Source organism: Semicossyphus pulcher, unplaced genomic scaffold (genome assembly GCF_022749685.1).
Source record: "Semicossyphus pulcher isolate SPU_LCO1_2020_fin unplaced genomic scaffold, fSemPul1.0.p SCAF_13, whole genome shotgun sequence".
Taxonomy (NCBI): Eukaryota; Metazoa; Chordata; class Actinopteri; order Labriformes; family Labridae; genus Semicossyphus; species Semicossyphus pulcher.
This window is the reverse complement of record NW_027211637.1, coordinates 22,231,588-22,252,705: the sequence shown is the minus strand read 5'-3', so window position 1 is coordinate 22,252,705 and position 21,118 is coordinate 22,231,588. Positions and strand designations below refer to the sequence as shown.

Sequence of the window (21,118 nt, the reverse complement as noted above, 5' to 3'; positions counted from 1 at the left end):
TTTAAATGGAACCGCTGAACCACGGAGGGAACAGCAACGATCAGCTGCAGTCCATCTCTACAAACTCACCCTGTACGGACGGCCAGCAATCTCCCTCCACCAGTGCGGTCGGTGTTTTCCCCAAACGAGCAGGCCACAGAATATCAAATCAAGTTCATCTGTCAGGGGAACAAGCTGTTCTCAGATCTAATTGGCAGTTGAGGCTTCAGAGCGGGATTTTATAGAAAGAGGAATGATCAGTTTACTTCCATCTCCATTCTTTTTGTTACTCTCGTCTCAGCTTTTATCTCTCTCTTGGTCTTTTACTGAGAAATGTTTCAATGCCCAGACGGCCTTAATGAGTGTTAGATGGGGGTCGGCGACGGCTCTCTTTGTGTGCTTTTGTCTTTATCTCTGGCGAACACTCAATTGGACATGTTGCAAGTTTAGCCTAGCAAACAAAGTGCGTTATCAGCCTCTGGTGAGCAATAAGCGAGAGCCTTTCACATTGTTTCAGAAAAAAAAAAAAGCGTCTTTCGGCTTCATGCTCAGGTGACATTATCCACCATCTCGTCTTCTTTTCACCAATACTGACACAAAGGTTTCAATTATGCTTGTTTGGTAGGGTTGGTGTGAACCCACCGTGTCTTCTGCTGGCATTTAAATCCCATATATGCTGGACCTTATTAGCTGGCCTGAGGGAGTCAATATAGGAATATCATGTCCAAAGTGACCCCTCGCTCTGGCAGAGTACACGCAGATAAATTAAGAAAATAGAAATTAAAGGTTGAAGTGATCATGGCTCTCATCACAGAGAAAGCAGCAAAACTCAAACCATGCATGTTAGAACAAAGTCATTCAGGCGTAATGGCTGCATAGGAGGCCAGAAAGCAACTCCTGTCACTGCAGTGTAACTGCAGCAAAGAAAACTGTAGGTTGTTGATGGTTCAACTACACTGCAGACTTTCCCTTGTAGTTTTTCTAAAGGTTTCAAAGCATTTGAAGCTTCAGTTTAAACAAGCTTGGTGATATTCTTCATATAAAAGCCCGCTGACGATGGTTGCATGAGTTGATGAGCATACCTTGCATAGACAAAGGGCTTGTCTCATTCAATAACCTACTAAAACAAGAGGTGAGTTCATCTTTACCATGTTCACCATTTTAAGGGCTTAAAAACTGCCAGTTCAAGGCGGGATTATTACTCCTCTGTTACGTTCCGTCTTCTATGTAGAACGCACGGAGGCGGGATGGTGGGGCGTTGTTCTGCCTCTGTGCCGGCATCGGAGGTGGTAACAGAGGCGAAACAGCGTCTGTGTAAACAGCGGAGCCGGCAGGGCGGAACAGTGCAGTGTTTGTTTACACCTCGCGCACGTTTTGCTTCCGTGGTCCAATGTAGAATGACACAGGCGGCGTGAGGATGGAGCTTCGTCATGGCGCTGAGGCGGAACCGCAGTGTAAAAAAAGGCTTTAGTTTATAAAGCTAGCATGCCAAATTGAGCTAATTTGTGCTGAACACACAGGACATCCAAGGTTTAATGTCTTAAAATATGTAGGTTAATAATCGGTAACCGGAGTATCAGGAACAAAAAAGTGGTATTTTATAGTAAAAATAAAAGGCAGTTATTAAATTCATCCTGAGGGAAGCTTATGCAAACCAATTATAATGGCAAATCATTTATCAGTTATTTTACGCTTAACAAAGAAGTCAACCTTTGGGAATCAGTAAAATAATAAAGGAACACCAAAATCACAAGATAAATCTTCAAGAAGCTTAAAATGACAACTTTGACAACTGCTGGTGAGGCTAAATGAAAAGCCAGGAGATCACCAACGTTTAATTTAACCTCAGGGGACGAGGAATAGATGCACGGAAATTTATACCAGTGCATCCATACTCACCAACCAACCGACTTCCTTTACCATTCCTTGAACCGCACTGCAGGCCCGACTCTCAACCACGGCTTCTCACAGACAGCAATGAAAAACAAGCTGGTAGATTCTTCTGTGTGCAGATTGTTGTTGAAAGCTATTAGTGCATTGTTAAAAGGACATGCAATTATTAAGTATGCCATCTCTGGGAAAACAGATGACAATGTGTGATAATAATCTCACAGAGTGCAGACAGTTGGGGAAAACATAAGAATCAAAGTAAAACAAAGAACCACCTGCGTCACCATATGATAGATAAGAGAGCAACAAGGCTTTAAACGTTACTGCTCTGAATGCAGATGTCTGAAAATAATTAGAACAATTCCTTCAGCAGATATTCAGATATTACAGTCAATTATAATAACACAGAAGAAAGAATATGAGGTAAGTCAGCTGTCATTCTCGCTCTCATAATAAAGCTCATCTACTGTTTGAATCAGAGCTATCACAATATATTTCATCTTGAATCTGTTCTACTCATCATACATGACAATGGCTGTACAATACTAGCGTAGTAGTGAGGTTTCCACTACATGTTTCCTGATACCAAAACTGTCACAAGGGGGCTGGAGCCAAAACCAGCTGTCATTGGGGGAGAGGTGTCGGCACACTAATCTCATCCCCCTTCCCGGCGCGATGTTATGCTCCTTCGCTATGCTCCTTCGCTATGCTCCTTCGCTATGCTCCGTCAGTAACTTCTGCGACGCCTCGTCATCTCACCTACAAATTCCGCTCCAAGCAGCGCTCCAACAGCGTTCCAAATTTGTCAGCGGCGAGTTTGATAAACAGACTGGATGAGGAATAGATACAATAAAGACCTAACCACCGTGACATGTTTACCGTTTACTAACCCTGTCGCCGGCGCGTTTGTGACGTCAGGCGGTGACGCAGCAGAAAGAAGACCGACAGGAGGATACTTCACTGGCAGTGGGAAAAGAGACAATCGGCATCTATAAGCAGGTCTTCCCGGGTCTGAAAGAACCTGCGTAACCACGCTAATTTTGGTGAGAAAGGGTTATATGAGGAAGAATACAGAAAGAAAGAAAAATAGCAGTCGAAGAACTTGTTAGTACTAATGAGAAATGATCTGAAAGTCTAACATCATTTGACTTTGATGGAGGCACAACTCCTGCTGTGGTGTAAACATATGCTGGTATTGAACGCCCTCTCATCCAAGTTTGAGATGCTGTGAGGGGTAATGGAGACGGATAACCTTTCATACTCCCGTTCAGACCTACGGGCAATTTGAGGCACCAACTAACCTCACGAGCATGCCTTCGGACTGTGGGAGGGAACCCCTGCAAACTCCCCACACTTCTGTTCAGTTTGACAATAATCACAGCAGCTAAACTAGTGGTGAATACAACATTATATTGTGGCTTCATGTTTTCATGCTTCATAATGAAGTGGCAAATTGTAGTCTCAAATTTAAAATAGATCACACCAGCATTTAGTGTTACCAGTAGTGAGACTACAGTTACTTTTAAAGGCGGTCAGGATGGGATCAAGGCAGCAGGGTGCGGTTTAATTGCATTACTATTTCATGAGCTTATACTAGGTGTCTCACCCATCATTATTTACACTCCAGCTAGTAATCAACTCAATGTGTATTATTGTGTCTGGGCACAATAGTGCTTACTCATTTCAGGCTGCTGTGTCTGGATTTAGGAGGCTGTTAATAGCTGAGGAGATCACATGAGGATTAGTGCATTGTGATCATCAGTAACTCATTTGGAGAATTTCTACGTTCTGTGTATAAATATTGATGTTCTCTTCAAACACAAACCAGCTGTCTGGTTTGTGCCCTTGTCTCTGTTTCCCCTCATTCTTATTTAGATGTGTTCTTTGTTAGCGTGTGCTAACTGTCAGGAGTAGCCTTCAGCTAATTATTAAAGTTATCAAACCCTCACAAGGAAAGGGAGGAAAAGTTGAAGATGAATAATTAATAAACTTTGAGATTTTAGCAGCTTCAGGGAGAAGATAAAATTACTTCACACGATCAGTTACAGCAAATAAATCAATAATAAGACAGCATCGGATCTGTGGGCTTCATATCCATCAGATATAATGTCTTTAATCCCCTTTGGTCATTTTTCCAGACAGTGTAAAGACAAAGAATCTGAATCTTAACAGCTAACAAGCTCAGTGTCCACTCCTCTTCATGGTAGCTTTGCTTTAACTCAAGTTCCTGGGTGCGATGGGAGTGCTTCTTTGCAGAATTATACCTCCAAGTAGCTTCCCAGAGTACTTTTAAGACGGCTTTGCAAACCAAGAGAAACACTGCAGCGCCCCGTTGTCAGAAATGCACATACATTTATTTCAAATCCGGTGTCTTAAGATCCCTCGACATGGAGCTAAACAGGTACTTTCGCATGAGGGAGAAATTACTGGTGTGTGGAGGGAATTTAGCAGAGGGAGGGAGATATTGAACAAAAATGTAATGAAGGAGAGATTTAGAGATTTAGAGACTGGAGAAGAGAGGGAGAGAGAGATGTTGTGGCGAGTGAAGTTGCCTTGTGTAGATGTACGTTGACAGGTAAATTAGCATGTGCGGCTAATGGGGCAAAATGCGGCCGAGGCCTCACCGTCACCCTTTCACTCTGACAAACAGGCAGCTTGTTGACCCGACCATTGCCTCTGTCACTCTTATCGTCAGCGTTTAAACACACAAACACCCTCCCACTTTAACACACACATATATAAGAAGAAGCGCACATTAAGCCGCCACGCGTGTCCACAGAGACGGTAACTTCATCTAAAAGGATTTAGAAAGAACAAGAGATGAATCTTGAAATGTTCAAAAAGGTTTTGAGATGTTAGACGTTTGATTGATCTTCTATCATGTGTTTTTTTTTTAAAGCAGAATTGAGAAGCGGTGAAAATCATGGATCACAGCATGAATCTTGGATGGAGCATGTGGAGTTGTTTGCAATCTGCTCATCAAGGCGAGGGGTAAATCTCTCTCATGCAGCTTCCTTTTGTTCTCCACCTTCCTGCACATTGGACGAATCAATCGCCAGATTGTGTCTCTGAATCTCTCTGTCATCTGTGTGTCTTCCAATCACTTTGGTGTGCATACCCTTGATGCCATGTTTGAGCCATAAATCCACACCTTTGTAAAGAGGGAGGAGCGGGAGCCTATGTGGGTAGGGACACGTGAATGTGTGTGTGTACCGCCTGTACGTGCACGTGCATAAATGTTAGTGGATATGCATGAAAGACACCGCGGTCGGGTATTACCACATATCAGTGTGCCTGTCTCCTCGTAGCGGGTGTCTGAATGTTTCATCTAATCATTAAACGCTGACAGGCTTCACAGAGTAGTGCCACTGATCCCCGTCAGAGGAATAAGGGGCCTGACTTCATTAGCCCTGTTAGTACTAAGCTGCTTTACCCTCGCTCACGCCTGGCTTAACCTGCACACTGATAAATGCTGAGAGGAGGAGGAAAGATAGGCGGAGGGAAAGAGGGGTGAAATAAAAAGAAAGAGCGGACAAAGGCGTTTAAAGAGAGAGGCAAAGGTGCCAAAGTCGGGGTACAGAGGAGGAGGAAGCGAGGGATGGGAGGGCACGGAGCGTGTGAACCTGGAGGCTGCAGAGGCGGGGGAGGAGCTGGAGCTCAAAGTGGCGTTTGAACTGAGAGGGATTTACAAATGCAAAAACGAGCAAAACAATCAATTAAGTTGTCTTGCAATTAATCAATTATTACGCTGCCGCATTGACAGCCAAAGTGCTTCCCTGAGATTCCAGCGCGAGGCTCCTCTGTGTTCAAGAATTAGCATTGACCTCTGTGCGCATCCACGCTCACGCGCACGCTAATTCATGCTCGCATTTAAGCGCGTAAAGATATGCATGCGCATCGTTGTCCTCAGCATATTTCCCCACTACATTCATCTGGTTTCCCCCTCCACTCCCAGCACTCTGTCTCTTTCTCCTGCCAGCAGAGGTTTTTGGCCGGCTTAAGTACGCCCACAGGCCCCTGAGGGACAGCCCATGACGGATGGCACCGCGTGCGACTCCGATTCGATTCAGCCCATTTGATAAATTTATTGCTGGCATTTTGAAAATGAAATTAGAGGGACGACTCCTGGAGACTGTTTTTCCAGCGCAGGTGCCATAAATACACTTCATTTGGCAGAGCGGAGGGAGGAGGAGAGTGAGGGTGCGGCGAGGCGTCGGATAAAGGATGTCATGGTAGGGGGGCAGAGAGCGGGGATGTTCCACAGAAGAAGAGAGCTGAAGAATAAGGTCACCTTATAATGAGGTCCTGTATTAATCATTATATTGGTGAGTTACACCAGTAAAGGTTATTCAACCACAGCGTGAACACTGGACCTTAACACGATGTGCTTTCCTTCAGTCTAACATGTATAGAAGCATTGTTTAAACAGATGTGAGGCCGACATCACTCATGCTGAATATTAACAGATTGACACTGTGGGGAGTTGACGCCGAACGGTCTGCTTTCTCCATCTTTCATTCAGCCACACAAAAAAAGACACACACTTGTAGGCTGGTCCTTTCAGATGTGTGCACACACCACACCGTGCTTCATGTACACAATGTTTGTCTGTACAAATGGCACTGTCATAAGTGCACAGCCATCTACAACGCGTATGGATGAATGCAGCAGGGTATTTTTCTCCATGGCACTCCATGGCAGTGAATGTTTTTGTTGATGCTTCTGACTGAACAGATTTGAATTCGGCTCGTTGAATGGGCCGGAGAAGAGAGACATACAAACACATAAAAGTCAGACGCACGGACACGGACACACACAGGCTAACGGCAGTGAGCGTTCATTCACTGTCAGGGATGCGCGGCCTTACTTATCTCCCTCTCATTCAGAGGAGTGTGTGCGCGAGTGCGGCTGCGGAGGGATGATGTACGCCACGCCAGCCTCTGCTCTCCTCAGACATTCATCAGAGACGGAGGCCCGGGCGACAACATCACTTACCTTTATGGGCCCTTCTGACAGCATCATACACTGCATAGCCATCGCATGCATAGGCCTCCCAACTGTGTGTGTGAGGGCACAATAGGTGTAACCCTGTAACCCAGATGTACTCCATCAATGCCTCCTGCACTTTGTCTACAAGCTGCGTCCACGGATCTGCAGCTTCGTAAGCGTGTCACAATGCTTTCAAATATACACATGTTGTGCACATTATATCCGATTCAGGTGACAACAGAAGTATCTTCACCTGCCTTCTGCTCTTCTTCGTTTTCTGGTGCGAGCTCGTGCAAAACAACAGATAAGTTCTTATGAGCACAGCTGGAGAGCAAAGAAAGTTTCAACAAAATCAGCAGGGAGTTCTGCAGAGTGATTGTCTTCTCCTGCTTTGCAATCACAGAGCGTGACACTACCTCTGCCATTACTGTACCTCCGCCACGAGGACTAGAACGCGGGGACTGCTCGGCGCAATCCTCCTGCAGGCTGCCACTCAGAGAAGAAGCAAACCCCCGGAGCTGTTTAGACAGTTTGACTGCGTGGCCCCATCATCTTTCAAAATGAAAACAGCCTACAGGTACATCCCTACAAAACATCTCCCCCCCCCTCCCACATCTCCCGTCTCTCCCCGAAGATCCAGCATGCAAAACATCACCTCCCCCAACCTCCCATTAACAAGCACATGAAAGTGCGGAGGAGTCGAAACAGAACTGTGATTAGACCTAACATGAGACTTACAGAAAGCGATGCATAAACACAGGCTGTAGGCTGTCGATCATAGCGGGAGAGCGGGATAATTTAGTCTTGGTGTCAGTGGGTGTGAGTGATTGACTTTGTAATCAAACAGATTGTTCTGTACCAGAAACACTGGATGATTCAGTTTCAAATCAACATCAACAACACGGTGGAATGTTTTTTCATCTCATTAGCAAAAAACTGAGAGCGCACTCAGAAGCACGCACCCACACGCCACCCTTATGAAAAGGCACGGGGATCCACAGGTGACTGATGGAGTGCTGTCTTACCTTTTTGTGATGACACGGTGGTATCTGTAGATAAAAGAGAGGAGACACACAGAGGGATGTGTTAGGAGCTGACAGCAGGCTGTATAGCAGACACATAAAATGCAGGAGATGACAGCAGCCGCGGTGATTTGCTACGAGGGAAACGAGCCACCCAAGAGGATAAACAGACAGAGGGTGGGGGGTTGTTCACATCCAGAGGGGGTCTCTCATCTCAGACCTGCGAAGAATATCCACTTCACCGAACGCATGCACGCTTATGCTTGAATATGCAAACACACATAGCGACGCAAACAGCAGGGGTGCTGAGTAATACACACAAACACAAAGCAGCTCCACAAGGAGAGACCAGGTGGAAGGAAAAAAGCATCTAAGCAAACACAGCAGAAGTAGAAACACAAGCGTCTCCAGACCCCTGGAAACCCTTGATCTCTTACGCAATTTTACCTTGAGTGAGCTTTCTAATAAGTAGGAATAATGCCTTTGAGGTGCAGCTAGACAAAGCAAATCAAACCCTTTCAGTCAAGCGTTTTCGGTTCTTAGTCAGAGCCCACTAGAGACACTCCTGGCCCGCGAGGTGTGGATCAAAACATGAGCCGCTCGGAGGGAAGGATGCGCTGCAACATTTACACACAAAAATAAACCAGACTGAAGGAGGCATGTTTGTGAAAGAGAAAACCAGCAGTAAATTTAGCTTATTGTTCTCATAAAATATTTACATGACAAGTGTTTGTAAGATCCCAAGGTTTCATTTTTATTTAATAGACTTGTCAAACTTGCAGGGAGGCAATTTCTTTTCATAACTTCTTTTTATAACTTTGTACTTTCAGCAGCTGAAATCCGGCAGAACATTTCTCTCCGCTGGCCGTGTGCCCGAAAAGCCCAAATGGCCACAGACATGGGAGGGGAATAATTGAATCCAGGTGGATTTGTGGAGTGCTGGACTGAGGACGCGATAATCCAAAGCTCTGCCTAATTGCCAGAGTAAAGATGGCGCCCATTGTGGGGGTGGCATCAGTGTTTATCAAGGCAGTGTGGCGTGGGATTGGACTGAGCATTAGGGCTTTACACACTTTTGTTTTGTGAGGTGTTACAGTGGATTTGAGCAAATATTGGCCCTCTGGTTATTACATGGTCTGATTGTCTGCTATGCGACTGTCCATAAGCTCTGTGCGTCTAACCCTAATCTGAGAGGAGGCTTCAAATAATTAGTTAGTAAAGCACTCTCGCAGCCCGGCGCAGTCAGCCTTATCACTAAAAGAAAATCCTCGGTCCATTTCCTTCTCACCCCAAAAGGCTTACAAACTCTCACCGCTGTTAAAAGCTTCAGAATAGCCACATAGATGATAAAATATTACCCAGCACGTCAAAGTCGCTGGCCCATGTCCTGCTCTCTTTGTCGTTTATTATGTGAAAGAAAGGCTTCAGTGTGTCAGAAGCTAAATACTTTCCTAATATATCCCAGAGAATTTCAGAACAGGGGAGGCTTTTTCTTAACTGTGGTGACCAAAACACCTGATTTATACCCCAAATTATACTCCAACATCGACCTAAGATAATGAAACATCACATTTATAGGGGAGTGCTTTTAAGCTGAACATTCCAGTCCTGTTTAAAGACTTATAAAATGCTCTGTTTGAAATAATAAATTGTGTCTGATATGTTTTTTCTGTTTAATTACCTTGTACAAATCCTCCCAAGGCATCTCCTTCTTCTCCCTCATCTGCATAGTTCCCGCCCTTTATGCAAATGTCCAACCGCCCCCTCCGTCGCGGAAACAAAACATGTCTCTGCCATCGTTTAGTGGCAACTTGTTGAAACTTAGCTAGCTTGAAATGTAGTAATTAGCAGTAGTAAAGTTAACGTTAGTAGTCAGTTGTGACGATTACAGCTGGCTCACGCATCACCGAAGTGGTTGGCATAGGTTGCACATCATGATATGAACAACGGGATTGGCTCCTTAGGTTTGTGACATCACAAACCCTGCCAATCTGAAAACGTGTTGTTCAGCCTGTCCTTGGTACACTGCAGTTTAAAAGCAGACAGGCCCAGCCGTGGAGATGACTGCTTATGTTGTCCCTGATATGTCTTGTAGCACATGAACAACACCACATGGAGATGTTTACAAGGTTAAACACTTGATTTTCACTGGAGAGTGTTTTTCAAGTAAAACAAATGTTCATCAGCAGACTCTGTGTCAGACTACAGCTGTGAATTGACACACTATTCCATGTCTGTGAGCTTAAAAAAATCCAAAGTATTATGTAACACAACCGCAAACCCGTTGGATCTGTCCATGTAGCTGAAGCTTACAGGGATTATAATGAAAGCCCAAACCACGAGTCTTACCAGTTTGAGCCACTGAGACAGCAGCGGTGACAGGTAACTGGTGGGCATCAGACACGCATTTCATTTACTCCAGCACCTCTCAACATTTACAGGCGCTTAAAGCAGGAGTTTTGTAGCACATGAGGAGCTCAGGAAGCTGCTACTGTGGAAACACTTGTGTAGTTATTTTAACAGTATACAGTATATACAAAGCACATATTAATTAAGTAGATGTTGCTTCCTGGAAAGGAGCTTGCAAGGCTAAATGAAAAACAACAGAACTTAGCGGTGATTTAATTTGATATAACGAGGCCTAATGTTTATTATGGATTAATTAATTACCCCTACGCACAGTTACCTGGGGTAAACGGCAGGGTGCCACACCATGCGTCACTCTCTCTTTGTGCACACTGATATATTATATGAGGTACAGAATACATGAGAAGGAAATGTGGGAACAGTTTTTTTAACAATAACAAAAAGTAAGCACTTCTCCCCTCTCTACAAAGTTGCCGGGTCAGTGCTGAGACACCCCGCTGATCTGAGTTAGCACACATAAATAACTCGGCTGTTTAGGGAGGTAAAGAAAACCCCCGTCATTGATTACTGCGTTTCTTCCCAGCTATCAGTGGCTTATATGGATTTGGAGACTAATTTGCAGTGAATATGTGAGTGGCGTTTTGATGTGTCCGTGCCCCCACATCGGTCCTCCTGTGGGTTTGAGTATTATGTAAAGTAGGCCATATGTCAATACAGGTTTCACACTGCCAAGTATGCATGCAAGCCTGGAAAGTTAAGACCGGCCTAAAGATGCCCAAGGACATAAAAGCTAAATCCTGAGGATAGAGTTATAAGGAGGTAAAAATTCTACAAAATGTTTTGCTTTCCTTAAAATAAATGAAGCCTGTCGATGAAAGAAAGAAGGGGAGGGGAGAGATGGAGGGAAAGACTGAGGCCATGTCTGCACGTACACGGGTATTTTTCAACACGTAGCTTTTTCTCTGTGTTTTGGCCTTTCCACACAAATGCAGCGTTTTAGGTCAATAAAAACGGATCTTTTGTAAAACTCCTGCCAGGGTGAAGACTTTTAGAAACTCTGTTTCCGTGGAGACGGGGTAAACAGCGTTTTTGGCTCGTGACGTCAGGCTGTGCGGCGTTATCTCATAAGTGAGGCGTCACAAATGAAGCAGAAGAACAGTGATGCTTCTAACCTTGCTAACAGGACTTTTTACATGTTTACACATACATGTACAGTTACTCGTCCACTATATTGATATATCGTCCCCCTTCCTCGGTGCACCATTGCAGCCCGCCCAGACTTTTGATCTGGCTGCGATTTTCTTTTTCTTCTTTCCATAACTGGGTTGTATCGCCTCCTGTTGGTGTTTTGTTTGGATGGAGATATTTTTGGAAATGAAGGAGGGAAAAACTCATTTTGAAATACCGACGAGTAATGTTCATTTAGGTAAACATGTACCCTCTTACCGTTAGACTTTAATAATAAAATGTCAATCGTGCGAAAGGAAAACAAGTCAAGCAGAAAATGTAGAATAGCTGGAGAATACTTGTGTTAATATTTATAACATTCATTACTCCATTTATTTGCTCCATGAGTTCTTCTTTGATTCTATATATAAAAAAACAATAAGCAGAGAAGAAGTAAAATTACACTAAGTGACATTTACTGTTTGAAGCACTGAAGCAGATATGGAGTCTCTGCTTTAAATAGTGACTGACATCACAATCTATTAATTGAAGAAAGATCATGAATAAAAGAAAGAATCATTAGTGGTGCAGTTACTACTCATTTTGCCAGCCTGTGATGTGTTTGATATCAACCCGATGACTAAGAGACGACCCTGAACCTACTGTGTGCATCAATTTGAGACTAGCGTCAGTATCTGAGTTATCGGTATTCTTCAGATGATGGCTTGAAAATGACACAAATCGGCATTGGCCGATTTTTCTTGACAATATTTTCTGCCGATATTTTCACCGATAACACCACGCAACATCTAATCCTGTCTAAGTTGTATGAATATTAGAGTTTTATTTGAAAGAAAATGTTCCATGCAAATTAATATGGCATTTTTTACATAACCTGAGTTTAATATTATTTGTTATTGTTATTTCTGCACCTGCCAGTGGGCCACTACAATAAGAGTAGGCATGATATCAATTCCACTACAGGGGAGACTTGACGTTCTCTGCAATTAGGTGGAAAAAAGAACATGTGCCTAATATATCGGTATTGAAATCAGCAAACTGCAAAAAGGGTTGGAAAATATCGGCATATCAGGTATCGGCAAAAAATCCAATATCGTCCATCCCTAATTTAAGCATTAACAGTGTAAGCTAATCAGACAGGTAGTTACTCAGATGATAATTGTTATTAGCCAACACAAAGATCCCAGATTAAGATGATTCAGACACTTTGTAATACCTTTGTTCACTGGCGAAGATGTGTCACCTAACATATGTAAGCAGTTATTCATAGAGAGCCCCACACACACTCTGCAGAGACAACAGAGAAACTAATGCCTCGTGCAAGTGACAGTTTTCTTCTCTTATGCTCTAATATGACAAATAACACTAAAGTTGCCAAACTGTGCAGAAAGTGCTGTGTAGTAAAAGTTGACAAAGTCTCTGTGCCACTAATGATCATCAGCGTCAGTCTGTTGTCAGCACTTTTCGCACAGTTTGGCACATTTTCTACCATCTGTCACATGTGAGCATCAAAATAGAGAACATTATATGCAAGGCAGGCGTCAAGTTGATTGAGAACGCTTTCTCTTCTGTGACCAATGAGCTCTTTCTGTCTGCCCTTACTGCGCGTCTAAATGAAGAATTGGCACACCTGCGCAGGACGAGATTGAAGCCATAAACAGCGTGTGATGGATTTTACTTTAGTTAATGATGATAGTGAGAACAATCATCAGCAGTGATGAGAGAAGCTTCAAAAATAGTATCTCTCAGGCGCAGATTTTCTCGGATTCTGAACTCCTTCACTCCACTTCCTTTTGTCTTTTCTAATTTACATTTTCAACCTTGACTACTGTCACAGATACTGTGTTCGGTTCTTCAGTGTGACCCCTGATGTGAGGACAGCTGGATGATTTGACTCTGAAACTCCGCAGATCAGCTCTTTCTTAGGGGGAGACTGTGCTGTGAACGGTGTAAGATCTCTGAAATTCTCTATTGGAAGCAAATTTGATCTCAAGGTTGCTGCTCTGCATTTCTAACGCTTGTACAGTTGGATTTGAGAGGCTCCTGGGTCATTAAACTCTGCATGCAAAAGATAATGTGAACACAGAAGAAAAGCAGTTTATAATTAGCATTAATAAAGTCACAGTCTTAAAGACGTCTAAGTCCAAAGCAACCCGCAGCAGGCTCTGAAATCCTGTAATTACAGATGATGAGTACATGCATGTTGGTACTTCAAACGTATGTTCGATGTATCTGAGAGGGAATCATCCCCTGATTCTTAACATGCACCATTCATCCGGGCCTGATTGAATTAGACTGCTATTGGAAACCTGTCGTGTATTGACCTGTTAAAGTTGTGGCCTTCCAGCAGGCCGCTCTGGGAATAGTTTTAATTACAGCCAGAAATTGGCTTCGATTTTATCCCCATCATGAAGTGAGAAATCCGTACAGCTAATCATCGCTTCATCAAGACAAATGAAAAGCAGATCATCTCTGGACACTGCTGCAAAAATGCACGAATGAGTATGTCATTACTGTGCGTGACTGCATGTGTGCATGAACGGGAATCTTAATCAATTTATAATGTAGCTGCATGTTGGAATAAAGTGTGCAGAAACGTGTGCAGACTGCAGTGGAAACAAATGCAGCTGCCTCTAAATGATTAACCGCTATTGATGTATCATCTCTTTAATGTAATTAGGATAAATTCCAACAATGTAGCTGTTCGTCTGTTAATCACAATCACTGGTGGACAGTGACAGAGGCAGCTATGTGATGAATGTTGAAACCAGTCAGTCGGGACCACTGACCTACATGTTAATGATTCTGGGAGGAGTAAGCGATGCTACAGATCATCTTGGATGAGTAAAATAAATCACATGAAATCGTGACTCACGTTTTCTGCTTGAGCACCTTAAAGCAAAATATGTCCCGACAACAGTGCACATTGGTTGTGTTCGATCTCGGAAGCCATCGTCTATCGCCTGGGAGGATACAGCCTCTGGGGACACCGGTGAACATGTCAGCTGTGTCTGGTTCAGCAGTCAGAGAGAAGTACTTACGGTACTTAGTACAATAAATCCCCTGGAGAAGCGCCCTTTCATCTGTTTGTGGTGAGTCTCAGTTTCACTGTAAATAGTAAGTTACACCATGGCTGAGCTACTGCGGTATGAACCAGAAAAAGAAACCGTTTTCTCTGGTGATTAACTTTAATTAACGGGTCTTACCTTTGCCGAAATTTTAACGTCATGATGCAGATTTGTAAGAAGTAAAAATGAAGCTTTGTCAGGTCTGTCCTCAAGAGGAGAAAAAAACTACTTTTAAAATGCTTGTTTGTTGAACGATCATTACTGATGCATTCGAGGAGATCGGGACATCTAAACGCTGAATGGCTTTTGTGACACAGCGTCAAGAGAATTTCTCTCAAGTTGAGTTTCTGATCTAGAGCAGATTGTTAGCATGTTAGCATGCAGATGTCTGTTTATAGAGATTAATAAGAAGCTAAATCGTCGTCAGGTGATGCTGCTGTTGCTCTCCACACGGACTGTTTTTCCTGCATATGCCGCAGCCTGCTGATACGTGATTGGTCAATGTTACTCGGACTACAAATATACTACAAACAGAAACCAGAACACTTACTAAAAATCCACCTCCGTACAGATTCTACATTTCTAAGTACATTCTACATTTCTGTGTAAAATTTCTATGTAGAATCTGTACAAAAGAGATTAGCTTCGGCTCAACCTACAGCCCAGGTTTAAAGTCGCAGACAGCCAAAGACCATTATTCTGTCTCTGACAGCGTATAATCATTACTTGTTAACGCTTGTGTGTTTATTATTGATGTGAGGAGAGTGTTTACTTCAACTTGGTTCGATCTCAAACTTTTGACCCTGTGAAATATGAAGTATAAAATTGAGCCTCAACTTATAACCGTTATTGTGGGAAACGCGATTGAGACGCACACAAACACACTGGCTTGAATATCAAAATTATGTATTTTTCTCTGCTATGCAAAACACTTGTGTACATACCATGATTCATTAAACTCATGTTTTCAAAGGCCCGTGCCCGTGCTCCCTCGCAACACAAGAAAACAAGAAGACAGAACACAATCCTAGGTTTTAATTAGCCGAGTGTAGCGCATGCTCATCTGCTACGTGCTGCACAGGGAGCGCGGGGAGTGCTGCCTTCTTGCTCATTATGTACTAATGAGTTGTCTATTAATGAAAATGGAAAGCATTTATTTTGTGAGCACAAAGGGTTCAGCTGGATTAATTACTGCACTACAGCAACAAAATGAAAACAGAAAGTGCAGCATCACTCTTGTGTGGCACATTACCCATTAACCAACTGTTATCAGGGCCCGGCCAACGCTGCTGCACGACACACAGCAGGAAGGGGAAGTATTCGCACAGGCTATTAAAACTTCATGTGAGCTGCACTTTGAACACATTCTACGTAGCTTTTGGGACGCAAACATGCTTTTCCCCTCATTTTGAACATCTTGTCACTGTAACATTAGAAACTTTGTGCATAATGGCGGCATTTTGCCAGCAGGCAAAGATTTCACAGAAGCTATTCTGTGCTGAGAAGGAAATCTTTTTAAAGGGGCCATATCTTTTAAATGGATATTCTCATCAATTTGGGGTGTTTATTGTTCACAGTAAAAAGTGAAAATTGCATAATTCTGTTTTTCCAGAATTACATGTTTAAAAAGGTCGCCTCTGAAACGTGCCGATCAGAACAGCTGCAGGTTTCTACACAGAGCCTTGCTTTCGCTGAAATCGACCAATCGTCATTCCCCGACATTCACCTCAGGCTGCCTTCTCGCTCTAGCTTGTAGTCAAGTTGTTGTCTGGAATTCAACTTATCATTCCGATACCTCCTGGCGATTCTGGCTCGTACATATAAGGTCGAATAACGGATCCTAGAGCAGCCATGTTTTCTACAACTTTGGAGTGACAGTGCAGTGCGGACGCTCCCCCACATGGGGGAGGGGCTACGCGGTCACTCCAAATACTCTCAGCCAATCGTGGCTGGCTTCCTCGTTTCAGGAGGCTCCGAAAAATAATAAAATTTTAAATTTAAAATAAACTTTACCAACATGATTCAGAATCACATTAGAATAATAGAACATTTATCGAAAATATACCCCCTTTAGGGTAATTGCACGGCTGTGCCAACATGTTAGCATCTATATATGTCAACAGGAACAATCAAAGGAAGAAGAAAATAATACAGAAAATTGGAAGATCTTTGTCTCAGGCTAGGCGATTAAGGGTGAAAGGACCCGAGCGAGGAAGCAGGAAAGGACGAGCAGAATGACGCCTCTTCCAATACAAACCCAGCAGATAAACTCTCCCCGCGATGATATCATTTTGTTGTGCTGCATTTCTTTCCAAATGGTGATCAGAATCCTTCTAATAGCCTGCTGATAGCTTGATTTCCCACTGGGCTCTCCTTGGAGAGGTCAGGGGCGTGGGGAGCGTGCGGGCCCTGGCAGCCTCAGCAGATGGTTCTTGATCAGATATTAGAGTCTGGGCAGCGAGGTCATCTGGCCATGCGAATCCTGCCCTGCCTGGGGGATAACAACCCTGTCTGAACCTCCGTTTGCAGCTCTGGATCCAGCGCCAGGCCAATCGCTCTGAGTCCAAGCCCGACTAGAGGGACATTGGAGCGGTGACAGACGTCTGTCCTGAAGCCTTGTGACAATCTGGGCAGAAACCAAAGTCAGAAACAAGCTAGTTTGTTCTCCTCCAGGAATTTGTTTCAGCCTATTTGGGCTCTACACGATTCGATGACAAATGGTTGTGTAATTGCTACCGCTGTCTGTTCTCTGTTGTAAAAAAAATAATCACACTGATAACCAAAATCCTACTTAGCTGGATTTGAAGAAAAGCTATCCTTTCATTATCCATCACTCGCGATTCCTATTGTAGCCATGTCTGGAGGAAAGACAAATCATTAAATAACAAGAGTGCTTTTAGAAAACGTGTGATTTGAAGCTTCAATTGTGTTGTATTAAACGCTGGGAGACGGAATAACAAGGACGATCAGGTCTTTGTTATTAAAATCAAATATTAATCTTTGGATGACAGTTTGTGAATATCTTCTGTGAAGAAGAAGAGCGATAACATAAATCCTACTTAGACAACTCTAAATCATCTATTGGCATTCCTGTCTTCCATTTTCTGCCTCATCTCTCTCCGTCTCTCTCCCTCCTGCATTGACAAAGCCGGAGAGAAAGCGGGGTGAATAAGCGCGGCAGTCTGAGCTTTATTTATCCTTTCCCCTGCGACAGTGGCAGTCTAAAATGGCAGGGCTTCGGATATGACCTTCAGTTAGAGTGCTTCTCCATCAGTCATCACTGCCACCCACAGATCACACAGTGGATGAGGAGTAGTGTCACCCTTCGTCCTCCTCTGCTGTCCACAAGAGATTTCTCTCTTTTTTTACATCCCTGTCCCCCACTTTGATTTGCCTTCCTCTCCTTATCTTACCCTTGACCTATCTTTATGTGGCCCCTGTTTTCTTGATGCCCTTCTCTTTGTTTGCTCTCTGCATGAGGTACAGTCTCAGCAGGCAGGAAAAAGACAATCTGGCAGAAGTGTTGGATTCTTAAAAGCAAAAATAATGCATGCTCGAGGTGGGCGGTGTACCGCTTTTAATACCGTCACCGGTGTCACGTTCTGCCACGACATGGAATTTGCAATACCGTCATTACTGGGATGAACACAAACGTTTTGGTTCGGTATGCAGAGGTAAACAAAAACGCCCCAGTTTCTTGTTTTCCATAACTCTAAAGTCCGTCTGATATCACATTAATGCAGCTCTAAAGCAGAGCACACAGAGGCCTGACGCTGTGCATGCAGAGTGTGTTTGTCACTTGCCTGTAAACATGCGTGCAACGCTGCAGCCGTCATATAGAATGTCGGTCGGATTTTTGGAGCCATCTGGCACTATAATTTTCTTCGCGATTAATAAAGTTCTATTTTATCTTATCTTACTGTATCTTTTCAGTGAGTTTGTCCCTGTTATTAGCGGAACCTCGTCCCGGTGCTGGTTACACTACAGAGTGTTTATGTTTAGCGGTTCACCTGCAGCGCACACGGCGTGAGGTTGTGTGTGCCGACCATAGACTGTATAAAAAGATGGACAACATGACAGCTCCCTAAAAGTGAAGCCAGAACATCTCTATCGCCCCCTGCTGACTGGCTGCAGTATAGGTCATAAAGCCCGCCTCCTCCATGTTAACAGGTGGGACATGGGTCAAACTATAAAATCATAATACACATCAATAACATTTCTCTCAAACATGGTTTCTGTCATTATAGTTAGTTCTTATCAAACTGATTTATGTCCAAGTGTTCATTTTTCTGACAGGTTTACTTTTAATTAGTTATCTGATGCTGTAAAAAGGATGATTGACAGCTCTGTTGACAAATCCGGCTCCTGCAGTCGATCTGTTCCGGATTAGTTGAGTAGAGGAGGAACGGCGAGAGGAGATGTGGCTAAAACAATCACTACAGTCATTGAAGTTTCCATATCTGTGAACGTCTGCTTCAGACCAACACAAAGAAGCTGCTCTGATGTGTTTTTCGGTAAGTTAGTGTGTGTTTTGGTTAGCGGAAGTAGCTACTTCCCCAAATATTCTTTATTGTTCAGACTCATGTTGCTCGTCAAAACAATTCACTCACAGGGCAGGTTACTTCTCCCGAAACACATGTAGGCCAGGCCTTTGCCGCGTTTTCATTCATATTTTGCAGCAATAAACGTGTGTTTCTTTAAAAGTCATATTTCAAAATATGCAATGGAGCAAAGAGAGCATGTTTTGAGAGGAGTAACTCTTTTCATTTCTAATACCTCGATATAATACCGTCACCGCAACAAGCAGAAAGAATACCGTGATATACATCTTAGGTCATATCGCCCAGCGCTAACGCATTCACGTTTCGCATATAAAACACTTTGATGCAAACAAAATATGTTGGTGTGAGAAAAGGAAAGAGAAGACGGAGGAAAGAGGAAGTCAGTGATTACAGAAATAAAAGGAAACACTTCATCCAAGTGTCCTCACTTCTCTGCTAGTCAACCCATTTTTATCAAGGCCGCTAACCCTTTGTCTGATTATGTCACACTTCAAAAATACTAACTTATTATCCTCCATGTTTTGTGTTGTTGAATCCTCTCCATCTCAGAGAATCAGCTGTGATAAGCACCAAAGCTTTAGCGACTCTGATTACAGTATTCAAAGAGACACAATGGTTAAGAGCGGCCATTTAACACAATGCAGGTATAAAACCCTCACACTTATACTCTTGAATCACTCAACAGCTCAAACCGTCATCCTGTCCACAGCTCTCACAGACCCAGCGGCCCGTCCTCCAGCAAAGGTTTTGTTTGTGTGGAAAGCTGTGATGAAGAGTGTCCAATCTGCTTAAGAACAAATATTTTGCAGGTGACAAGAAAACTTCTTTATAGCCTGAAGGAAATCAAATATTGACGTGCGTTTCATAATCAGCACACACACGCTGCAGATACTGACAGAAAGCATCAATATCAAAAACAAAGACAGAAGCAACAACAAAATGTTTTCTTTTAGTTTTGATATCGTACCAAATGTGTGGGAGCGTTCTTCTTTTTATAAACCTGCTGTTTCATTTGTCAATTTACCACGCTCCTCTAAAAAATTCACTTTTATCTCCTTCTTCTTTTACCCATGTTTTTGGATGTTTTTTTCCCACCAGAAATACTCCCCTTTACATCGTTTTATTTAGGTTTCAAACTGGATGCTACACAGACGCTTTATGCGACACTTTATTCTGCTGAGAGCGAGAGGAACGCGGAGGAGACGGAGGAAAAGAGGCTCAAACCGAGTGAAGGTTTTAACCAGCTGAAGCGCATTACTTCAATATCTTGTACTCTACATTTCCAGAGTTCTTGCTGTAATAAATAAAACCGCAAAATAACATCCAATGCAATCATCCCCGCTGAAAGCACATGTCCCACAAAACAGCTTTCAGAAAATGTTTTTGATGACTCGTCGCATTCTTTAATAATTGTTTATTGCTTTCTATTTCATGCGCACACACAGAAATATTCATAAGGAATGTTCTTATTTCAACCCTCCGGCTTCTCTATAAAACCTTAATAATGAAGACTAGGTTTGAGCATGAGACAAAGAATTACACAGGCCTCAGGCTACACTCTGCATCTGCAACCTATTCAGTCAGGCGGAGCGAACACTCTTCAGCTTCTCCTGTGTGGGCAACATTTTAGAATTATATATAATATGCTAATTCTCAACATGAATAGTTTCCTATTCTTGTTTTTGTTAACATATGACAAAAGAAGTGTTGTTAACTAAATGTAAGTTAGGTGTAAAGGTCAAGGCTTTCAGTCTGGTTTTCATAATAGGCAGAATAAACAAATGTAAACATTTCCAGAAGCAGCCATTGTGGACGCATGTTTAATAAATGCAAAAGCAAAGTTAGGAGCAGCAATGTGCGTCATCGCAAACTTCGCACAATCACCTAAACAGAACTTTATTTAAAGGCATTAAGACGCACTGAATTAGTAAATGTCAACTGGGGATACAAAGCTCTGTTATGTCACTTATTAGACTAAATTTATTACATTTACATATCAGAATTATGCAGAAACCTGGAACACTGCTGACAAACTATTCATATGGAAAATATA

General features: G+C 43.1%; 1 protein-coding gene across 1 annotated transcript in view; it reads right to left on the bottom strand.

The window, feature by feature from the left end:
- Nucleotides 1-21,118, bottom strand: part of LOC138589442 (cadherin-4-like) — a 257,011-nt gene that overhangs the window by 138,022 nt on the left and 97,871 nt on the right. The window contains exon 3 of the mRNA XM_069659713.1: nt 7,884-7,907. Coding sequence (XP_069515814.1) covers nt 7,884-7,907 — 24 coding nt within the window. The remainder of the gene's footprint in view (nt 1-7,883; nt 7,908-21,118) is intronic.